Source organism: Ptychodera flava, unplaced genomic scaffold (assembly GCF_041260155.1).
Source record: "Ptychodera flava strain L36383 unplaced genomic scaffold, AS_Pfla_20210202 Scaffold_38__1_contigs__length_1544198_pilon, whole genome shotgun sequence".
Taxonomy (NCBI): domain Eukaryota; kingdom Metazoa; phylum Hemichordata; class Enteropneusta; family Ptychoderidae; genus Ptychodera; species Ptychodera flava.
Window position 1 is genome coordinate 1284806 of NW_027248360.1, and position 11665 is coordinate 1296470.

The 11665-nt window shown below is 38.2% G+C and overlaps 1 protein-coding gene across 1 annotated transcript; it reads right to left on the reverse strand.

Annotated features, from left to right (window-relative positions):
- Positions 1–913: 913 nt before the first annotated feature.
- Positions 914–11623, reverse strand: LOC139127854 (transmembrane protein 222-like). The gene is made up of 6 exons (XM_070693712.1): positions 11358–11623; positions 7721–7859; positions 7309–7381; positions 6567–6685; positions 5223–5353; positions 914–3625 (listed from the first exon to the last, which is right to left on the reverse strand). The coding sequence occupies exons 1-6, from the start codon at positions 11561–11563 to the stop codon at positions 3547–3549; spliced, it is 747 nt and encodes a 248-aa protein (XP_070549813.1). The 5' UTR covers positions 11564–11623; the 3' UTR covers positions 914–3546.
- Positions 11624–11665: the final 42 nt, after the last annotated feature.

Below are 11665 nucleotides of genomic sequence, written 5' to 3' on the forward strand. Positions count from 1 at the left end.
CACCTCTCACATCTTAAAGAGATACAGTCGTCGGAACTGCGCTCAAAGGTCGTATGGGATCTATACGACCGATGTAAACACTGTACAAGGTACGATGGTAATTGATGAAAGTTAAAACATGTCTGTCATAATCTACATCGTATAATTTAAATGTTGCAGCTAGAATGGTGAGGCACATCATTCTAGATATCGTGCACGAAATACATTGTTTGTAAACAAGAAACTCGCACAGGCGCAGTTCCGACGACGGTTTCCCTTTAACGAAATAAAAAATATCTGCTTTTGGCGACGTCAGCTTGAGTATACTGACAACTGCCGTGAAAGGGATAATTGTCCCAGGAAAGTCGTTCCCTGTGACATCCATGGTTGCAAGTTTATCGAGATCGGCATGCAGAGGAAGTGTACAAGGAGATGTCCAAAAGAAGCTACCACGAAACCGCTGACACCTGTTGAGGCTCATTAAGGACAAACGTACTGCAGAGTGGTTATTGAGACCTGCTGCTGAAATACTTCTGAGTGCTGAAATAACCGTACTTATGCGATCTGTAAGCTGGCAGAGGATTAAGAAAACTTGCAAATTTGTTATAATGAAAAAACAATTCCATCCATGTGAGAATGTGATACTGTTTGTGTATATGTGTGTGTGTGAGAGAGCGAGAGAGAGAGAGAGGGCGCACCCTAAGGAACAAACTACAAACACCATTCTGTAAGTGTACACTGTTCGTCCACAACAATGTGACCCAAAGACTTGTCTGCATATCATACCGCTTTAGAGCAGGAGCAGCTCGATCAATCTCTAGGTGGCGCTCTGCTAAACCACGACACACAACTCCACCAGCGGTCAGAAGCTCACAACCACATCCAAGTATTTTTCTCTATAGCGAAATTATGAAAATAGAGATTCTTCAAAATGTTCGGTTTAAAAGATATCTTTATTTAAATGTTATAGAAATATACATGTTGACACCGTTAAAGTCTATTTTACATGCAGCTTTACTTGCCTTCCCACATCATCAAAAAGTAATTACATATCTCATGAAAGGCCATTCGCAACTAGAATTGTTAACACCACTGTGTATATGATACCTGTTGTACTTGTTAGGGTATAGTTGATGAAGTTCTAAACTACTCTCCTGGTTTTTTGAAAATGGAAAGAAAACGTATTACATGAACCACTCCCCTCGTTTCTACAAAGAAATTCCACAACAAGCAGATTATCTTGATTAAAACCTACTATTTGTTTTAAATATATGGACATAAAGTTCTGGCGCTATACAATTTATCTGACACATCACAGTGTGGTTTGGTATGGAAAGTCATGTTTGTACTAAGGGTAGAGTATCAGCTGTGCACAGGTCTTGAATTTTCTTTCAGATGATAAAAATTATTAACCAGACAGCCATAATTATTGGTGATTTCAACTGGGCGTCAATGTGACTGAGTTTTACCCTTGCTTACATTGAAGTGATCTCACTTAATTTTGATGAAAATATCAGACGATTTCAAACAAATATTTGAGAATCCAAATATCTGTTCCCCCAAGGCGCATACTACCTTAAGGTGATAAACAGCCACCAAAGTTGGTGCAACCCTCTCCTTGAAAAGGATTTCCCTTTGTTGGACCAAGGCAACTGCATTACCCTTTGCAAAAACACTTTCAATAAATTTCTTCTTTAGATTTTGCAGTTTACAGTAGATAATGTACTGCAGTAATATGAAGAGATATAAAAAGGGTATATGTTTGACAGATTTTCAAATGTCAAGACAGAAAGCCTTCTGAAGCAGGGTAGAATGCATCTCAGGGATATATATTCAGACTCAAATTTTTACAATTCTTTGCTGATCAGTTTTCATTTTAAGTTCTTGGAGTAAGAAAAATTTTCAACTTCTTAGTTTTTCGAAAACCATAAATTTTTTTTTTCCACATAGAGTTAACACTGGGATGGCGGCCATTTTGAATTTCAAATAACAGTAACCTTGGAGTACAGTTGTGTTTCCCCTAGTACCAAAACTTCACACAGTGACCCCTGATTTTTTATTCTTGATTTGCTAAGAGAACGTATGGTTGAAATTTTCTTTGAGGAAAATTTCAGCAAAATGTGAAGTCTCTCACTTTCCAGGCGCTTGCTACCTTAAATCAACCTTACTTGTAAATGTTCAATGCATGAAAAACTGAGCAAACTCCGGTGTTTGATATACACATGTGCAGTTAATCATGAATGAATCAGAGTAAGTTAGATATTATTTGTACAGGAATGGTTCAACGATAAACAGTGAATTGAGTTTAATGTTTTGGTGAAAGTATCATCTATGTCTCTTCTGTGCAGGCTGTGTTCTGCCATTCTGTCCTGTAGAAAACTGAACAGCTTGCGAAATTTGATGATAAAAATTGCTGAGTGTCATAAATAGATACATTTGCATAGCTTTAGTTCACTGGTTGGTAATGAAACTTTGTGGAAAGATTCTGGCTCTAAGCTTTCTGAAGCAAAAATGGATGCGTACTTCAATTGTAAACTTCAAACATCACAATGCCACTATGGCAAAACCTAGTTACAACTTCTAACAAAAAAAAAAACACATATGAAAAATTTTGATTATAACAGAGCTTTCAATGTGTAGGCACAACTTTGAGTCACATGACTGTACAGGCTTTTCATAGGGGAGGGTGTCACAAGTAGAGTGTGACAAAACAAACAAACAGGCATCTGATAGGCAGACAGCTGTCATATATTACCATATCAGTAAAAGGGTAGAATTTGCAGCAAAATCTGTATGTGGACAAAGAGAAGTATGTTGCTTGATAAGTCTGTAGTCTAAATGTGCTTCTAATAATTGTAAACAGACTATATGTTGGACTGATATTACACAGCAAAAGCAAGCAATAATCACAGCCAATGCTGATACACTTTAAGTTGCACACTCCTTCAAGTTTAAAATCAACTGTGGGACAAGTGATAGATTCTGTAAAATCTCAAGATTTTTAAGAAATAGGCTTTGACGTTTGTTCTCAAGGCATTTAGTTGAGATAGTAATTAATTTGAAACATAAAACATTATATATATTATTGCCAACAAATCCACAGACTTCAATATCAAACGTTTGAGTAGGCGAATGCATCCTCTTTGCAAACTTAGAATTTTCTAATTAAAACCGCTGCCTTGGATGAAAATTTTCATGACAAAAATTTCAATGAATCTTCACTCTGCCAGAAATATTGTCACATTTGCTTTGAGAATGTTCTACCGATTTTGTTTTGAAAAACACATAAAAATTCTCAATTGCAAAAAATGTGTTTTTCAAAACAGTTTATTAAGCATTATGTAGCTTCTTAACAATGTTCACATTAGGACTAAATGTGTTTTCATCGTAGGGATATGGATTTTACTTGTGCAGAGAATGGCCCCTCCCAAAAACCTGCAACCCCTATCCACAAGTGCGAGATTCGACAATCAAACAAGCCACGTGATTGGATAATGTACCAGTACATGATAGTAAGAGCTCAGTTTGGTTGCATTGACTCCGTCAAGTATTTATCGTCCTTGGAACTCACAACACCACCGCAAGGCACACAATGACCGCCACTAAGATGGTAAATGGTAACCACTGCTTGATAATGGCCAGGAAACTGCAGGGGGATAAAAAAGAGAAAAAGTTGATTAAATCTTTCACTATGTTCGCAATGGGTTCTACTAATTCACATATGACATGAATTGTTAGCCGCATATTTCCTCACATTGTAAGTATAGATGAGATGGCTAAACTATATGGTTCACATACTCACGAGTCACTTAAAATCAGCGACTTTCAAGGACATTCTCAGCTATTTTCAAAGACATTTTTACTTTCAAATTACCTTTTTCAAGATATTCTTTTTACAATATATCATTTTTATACCAGTTTGCATATCATTGCATATCATTTGTATGATATCACAGCTGATCATCCTGTCATTTTTGAAAATTGTGGTTGGATTATCAATTTTCCAAGACTTTTCCGGGATTCAATTTCATTTTCAAGGCTTTTCCAGGACCTCCAAGGAGTGCTGGGACCTTGTAACTACTAGATTACAGGAATTGCAAGCTGTATCTGCTTTATCTTCATATATTACCGATTGTTTTTATTGTTTGAGAAAAAGAAACATTCACACTGATGTGATATGTACGGGGTTCAATAAACACAGCCTCTATGTACGGTATGTAACATCCAATGTCATCATTGATCAGTGAGCCTTTGCCATTGGTCCAGAATTGTATCAGTGTGTGTTATGTTTAAAAGGCTAATGTTTTGTTCAGGGCAGAGGAAAAGCAAGGCATACTTGTTTTTCTGAACGAAATTATTACAAGTTTTATCAGAGTATGTTGAAAACGCAATCAAATGTTAAAACTACTGTTGTTGTAAATGGTCCCCTCTACAAATGAAACGTTTTTGTTCAAAGATGTCAATCACCTGCACTGTTAACATAGTGCAGGCTTTGCCCTATGCTTGGAGTTGATGATTTCATAGCAGTGTTAGCGTCCTTAGTTGGTGGTGTCTGTGGCACTTGTTTACAGGATTTTCAGATTTGTCAATTTACTTCCACCCACCCACTATCTTTCACAAATATTTGGACATCTTTGTGTTTCAGACACTATTTATTCAATAATGCCATGCTGTTCATTTCAAGAAATTCAGGTTTTTAACTGCACAGCGTACATTGAAGCAGTGTCAGCAGGAATATTCCTGTGTGTTTCGAACACACACATAGGTTTTACCAACCCGAAAAATACATGATTTATCAAAACTTTTCCAAAACCCCAAATTTCTTTGGAGAGGTACATATCTGACAGGCTCAAAACTTTGCTCATTTACTTGTTTTGATGCCAAAATCGGTAGCAGATTGACTGTCTCTGCGATGTCTACATTTGTGATGGGCAACAAATGGCATTGCATTCATGATGAGACTTTACTGTGTATTGCAAAAATGAATTTAGATTGTACATTCCTTTCTTTGTTTTCTAATGGAGAAAGAAGTAGTCATGAAGTATTAGATATGTCCAGAGGAATATTGGTAATTATGTTATTACATGTACGTGCATTTTAATATAAATATAGTACAATTTGAGTATAAACATTTTGCAATAGTGCATCTGAACATTTTCATACACAGTTTACTGAAAAAGAAAATATTACTATATTGGAAATGATTTGAGGGCTAATGAATTGCATTTGAATTTGTTACTTACTTGACATACTTAGCTTTGACAAAAATCAAGAAACAGAGCTTCACCATGTTCCATGAAGTGCTGCCGTTGTACTGCATCATGTTTAACGCCATGGCAACATGTGAGTGGCAGTTGTCACAACAAAGGTTATGCTGTAAACAAAGGAGAGTTGTAATTTCTTTTATCACAGCTTGATACGATTACAGGGCTCTTCCACTTTGTACATCACAAAGGCCTCTGCCAGCATATATGATACACTAAATTATATTGTGATAAATCATGACCGTTTAGCATGCCTATTGTGTGCATTGAGTCAGATCGTTATGTGGCTCTAGACTTGTGCTTTTCATCAAAACAATGACAGTCTCATGCTTTAAGTTTGCTATACATTTATGAACACAGCTTTCATAATTCTTCAAAGATTTTTTGTGTTTTTTAAAAATTATTGGGTAAAATTAATGGGAGAACAATACTGGGAATCAACTATTTTTCATTTTTATTTATTTACCTTTCAGCCTTACTCCCATACTGGTATGTACCCTGGTTAGCTCTTAGCTCTGAAATTGGGTTAAGGATTAAAGAATTACACTTTGCTCAGTGAAAGGTTTTATAAGTCTCAAGAAACAAGCAAAAGATTCCAATTTTTTTTTTAGATACCATGAGGCGAAAACTGAACAGATATGTTAAATGCACATGGATACCATTTCTCAATGTCAAGAGGAAGTCCCACTTCAAGTTTTCTAAATAATTCTAGCAAAATCCTAGATGAATGCAAAGGATCACAGGAGTTTGTTATCAAGTTTGAAGAGTAACCATGTTGCCCCTGTGTTGACCTGTGTTGTCCCTTAGGAAGTTTACTGCTGAGTCGTGGTTCGAAACTGACATGCAAGCTTCACAGTCGGGCCAAAATTAGTGTTACAGGCTCTAAGCCTTTGCATTTTATTGCATACATTAGCATATCAATTAGCACTAACTGCCTGCCCTGTCTCTGTCCCTGCTGATGTGCAGCATGCTCGGAAGGTTATATCTGATTGGCTGATTGTCACTATTCACAGCAACTTAGGGAGTCTATTTGTATTATTCAATTATAATGGTAAGATTTAGCCAACCAATTGGATAACACCTTCTGAGACGCTGCACATTATCCCAAAAATTGTGTTACAGATGCGTAGCCTATGTATTTTTTACATAGCATATCAATTAAGCACTGGCTGTCTGCCCTGTCTGTTGCACTAATCACAAGTAAGGGTGGTCACATGAGTGTGTTACTACTGGTATAAGATAATGAAAAGCTGCAGTCTACAGTGTGGTATTATCATATGTTTGTGAGAAATGAGATCTATTATTTGCAATGCAACTACTAACCATTCTGTGTTTGTATTCTTCAGATGCTGACAAGACTGCAGTGTCCCAGTTGTCTTTCCGTGCATTCGATGGTTTCAACTGAAGGTATCTTGTCGGCGTGCCAAACGCCATACAGCTTCCTGTGAGTGGAGTGACAGAACAGACACGGTGAAACAGAAACAGATTATATTCTGAGTTTGAAAGATGGGAATCATTTGTGGATTTGAATATTATGTGCATATTGTATGAATATCATTTGAATTTAGTCTATGATGTTCGCAACTGCCTTGGCAACCATCACTATCAACCATCACAAAACATTTCTGACAGTGGTGAACTGGACATCTACTCCATAGTCCATGATGAATATATCTATTATCCAACAAACTTTGACTGTTCCAGCATTATCTTTTACTATGCAAATAAAAAATGTAAACACTGTACTGTGATCTGATACATCAACATCTATACTTAATTCACTAAAAAGAAGAGCAATAAGTATGGTTGTTCCACTCTCTCTCTCTCTCTCTCTTCTCCCTCCTCTCTCCTCTCTCTCTCTCTCTCTCTCTCCTCTCTCTCTCTCTCTCTCTCTCTCTCACACAGTACTAATGGGGCTAAATTACATAACAGCAGCTGACCATTTGTCATGTAATTTGGCTCTAAGAATTTTGTACAGAGATGGTATGATGTACAGCTTTCCAGTGTTCAGTAGGTTGCATTCTCAGATCACAAACACAGTCAGTCAACTGTGAGCATACTAAACTTTTAGTGTGGTTTAGTTCTGAAGATATGAAAATCAGTAACACTCTGCAAGCTTTCAACAGTGCCCTCAACAGCTGAGAGCATATAGGTGGTCAATTTACATAACAATACACCATTTACATATCCCCTTGTCATGATAATTATTTTGTACAGTTATTATCATAAATAGACTACTCCAAAAACAGAGGGGGTGGTCCATAGACAGTAGAGTTGGCCCAACCATAAAAATCCTCTTGCTGAGAACCCTGTTTCACACTGCAAAAAGAAGTGAGGCTAAAATTTCATGGCACGTATTTCGTCAGTACATGCCTAACTTTTACTCAGTGAACTACCATACCCATTAATGCACTAGTTATAATATGAAATTAATAAAGCTAGTGAACATGCTAAAAAGGATGATTTCAAATTTGTGCAAATAGAGCTTTGTGTAGATAGTTGGTACATTTACAATGTAGAAATTGACTTACTGAAACGTAATAGGGCCCGGCAAAATCTCTGATGATGCCTGACGACATACATATTCCCATGTGACCAATGAAAGGCAATATCCACCTGGAAAGGACAGAAAGACAGAAAACAGACTGTGATCAGACAAACATCGTAAAGTTTCATGTCAATACTTGCAAGTGATCCTACGGGATTTCATAGAACAATGGACATTTACCCCAATAATAAATACTAGTGTTTTTGCTAAAGGCGGTAAGAAGGTAAATGTTACTGGGGTTCCCAAGTAATTTTACCTGGGTTCCCCTTGGTGTATCAATACAATTAGAATGGGGAACAGCAGCAATGTCACCTGGGCAGTTCTGCCAAATCATTTACCACTATTCCCAAGCCCTAGCAAAACACTGAATACACTGCTGTTTGTGATGACAGATCATTTGTGAAGGAAGCATTACAATCGTGCAAAGTTGAATACTCTTACCCATATTTACCTTGTATAGTACCCCCTCCCAGACTGTAATGGACTCATGCAAACTTTGTACTACATAAGTACTCAGTTTTCTCAAGTGCATTACATGTATGATGTTGTACCATGGAGGTAGAAAGAGTCTCTCTTTCAACCTCTATGGTTGTACAAAGTTTCCTTTCATCCATTACGGGCTGGGAAAGGGGGAGACATTATATGTAGCACATCAGGAGTTATAATACCGGATACTGAATACACTATCAGTAATAGATGGAATCGCAAAATTCACTGGTATTATAATAAAGCTGTAATGTAACATGTGAATGTGATAAGAAGCTGTGCCTGTGTGCTTGCACTGATGTAGACAGATTCATTTATGAAGCAGCAATGTTTCTCTTTCCTTTTGTAAAGGTCATAAAAATTGAATGCCTGTATGATAAGTTGTCAAAGGAAACATCACTTTACTGAACACTGATAATTCACATTGGCATAGCAGCTTTTGGCTCACCACAACTTGGACAAACACAGGACGGCTAATTTGCATGACAATTTGTGATGTGCATATTCTTTTGTTTTGAAAATGTATACTTTTGTATGGTTATTAACATATGAATAGACTGCTCTAAAAACAGACCCGGGGTGGGGGGTGGTCCAACCCTAAAATCCCTCTTTGGAGAACTCTGATGTACAAGTACCATAATTCAGTTAAATAACAAATATCACGGTATTGCTTTCTTGATCTGTTGTGAAGGAAAGTAAGTGGGTTTTTGAGGTATGTTTGTTCTTTAATTGACACCGTATAGACTTTGTCCGAATCTGTGAATGAACACTAATTTAGTGAATGCTGATGCAGTAGACTAAGTGCGACTGTATTTTCTGACAGTGATGCAGTGGAGTTACAGCAAGATTCACACGGCATCCAATGCAAGCATTCCATGTCTGTGATTCTGGGAGAAACTTGCTGTCAATGTCCTTCACTCCACGCATGTGGAAATCCAATATTCACAGTGTTCATCTGCATCTCACACAAGAGTGAAGATGGCGCATGAACGTATTGCAGAATATCAATCAAAACATTTCAAATAAAAGTAACATTGAATGCGTAAATACCAGCTGTAGACACTGTATAATAACTGACTTCTCAAGTAATAATGCTATGACAGCCAATGTTACCAGTGATTATCCTTGACCTTCTAATCCATCCTAAAAATATTATCTAACATGGAAATACACTGACATAGGTGTTTTGACTCAATAGTACATTCTTAAACTATGTAATATTCATTTCCCCTCACAGGTTGGAGTATTTTAAGTCCATTTCACCTCTACCTCTAGACTAGGTAGAGGTGAGATCTCACGTCACTGCATGATGATTCAATCATGGATAATTGGATGAGTCACTGTACCTAGTGTTAAAGTTACTGTAGGAATGTGCACAGTGGGAGGAATAATATCCAGCAGCTCCAAAAAAAGATGAAGCACTTCAAAATTGATGATCATCTTGCAAACTGTGATGGTTAAAACACTCACTATACAGAAGGTGTTCAATCATAAATTCGGCACAAAATGGTCTATACACATCCATTTTAATGTTGCCTGACAATTAAGCAATAAAGCACATCCAGCAATGGTATACCACGAGATTTCGACCAGTTCATGGACATATATGCACGACTGATAACGAGTGCATATATGAAGTAAACTGGTCAAAATCTAGCTGTATTCTGTCGCTGGGTGTGCTTTATTGCTAGTATATCATAACAGTATATTGAAATTCTGGCATGGAACGTCAAAAATGGATTTTTGCTCAAGCTGAGAGCTTGCGCATATGCCAGCCGTGGTATATCGCCAATATACAATGGTTCTTCTTATGTCTAGACCAATCAGATCGCTTTATTTGCGCCATTGATATACAGGTATGATATAATTCAGAATATATGTGTGTATGTGTAATTACTCCATGGCCATGGAGGTACCAAGAGATAGCTCCATGTCCATGACAAACCTACTGTACTTTTGATGTTAGTGCGCCCGAGAGTCCAAGGAAGAACTTCACTTTACAATTCGTGAACATCAATTGCACATTTTAGCTAGGATATAACCTTTTTTCATATAAAAAATATGCCTGCAAAAGCATAGCGTCTATGGTCAACATGAAGGTGTTCACTGAAACGTGAGGTGTGAAGTCTCAGTGAAGGCTAGATTGTCGGGAGTCCCTTGTGCCTTTTCTGTCTGTCATTGGTGTAGTCTCTCGCACATACGACCCGGGGGCGGAGATGGGGGGGGGGGGGGGGTTTGCATGGGGGTCCAGACACTTCGCAACCCAAAACCAGTTCGCCCCACACAACTTCGTCCCAAAAAACCATTTGGCACCAAACCACCTCGTCCCAAGTACTACCTCGTCCAACGCCACTTCGCCCCAAGTACCACCTCGTACTAAAACCACTTCGCTTACCGTATAGTTCCGTCAACTCGTCCTAAAACATCGATGTCACGATGTATCATAACGTTGTTTTACCTGCAACTTGGCTACCACGAACCATTTATTCTTCCATGAAACCATACCATATATTAGATAAAAGAAACACACAAACTACTAATGGTACATTTCAGGTGCCGTGGGCGGTTATTGCACGATGCGATGTCATTTTCTCGAAATGTGTACAGTTTCAAGATTTCAGTCCTGGGATGGTGAAAGGTGATTAAAACTTCACTGGCAGTGGTTGGTTATTTTCAGTTTTTAACGGTTACAGATAAATTGGGGAGGGTAAGTCGTGTTTTTTTTCGGGTCGCAATGGTTTTGGGCGACGTGATTTTTGGGGCGAAGAGGTTTTGGTACGAGGTTGTTTTGGTGGCGAAGTGGTTTTGGTGCGAAATGGTATGGACGAGATGGTATGGTGCGAAGTGGTTTTGGTGCGAAGTGTCTGGGAACCGGTTAGCATGTGCAAGCTGGGCATTCCCAAAGCATGCATTGACACAACGTTGGGGCGCTGGCGGCTTGCGACTTCGGCGCTTCGCTTGCGATTCCCCCACCGTCGTATGTACGAGAGACTATATCAGTGAGAGAGAGAAAGACGCGAGGGACTGTCGACAGTCTAACCGAAGGTATAAGAGCTACAAACGTCATGATCATTACTCACGTCAAACAAGGAATTGGAGTCCACACAATGCTGTACGGATACCGACAACGTTCCTTGTCTATCTTGTAAGAGCTTTCGGAATACATGGAAATTTTTGATTCTGACATGCTACCTTCTTGGTTTGGTCTCGTCTCGTTCACGTTCACTTCCGAGTTAGACGTTGTGCCGTAGTTTCTACTGTTATCGTCGACGTTCGCAACTTCCATAGTAAATACACTCAGAGATAAAATTGACAGTACTGTGTAATTCGCAATCTGTCATACGGTGAAAATTCGTACAAAAATCAGACGAGGAATTTCCTAAAGTTT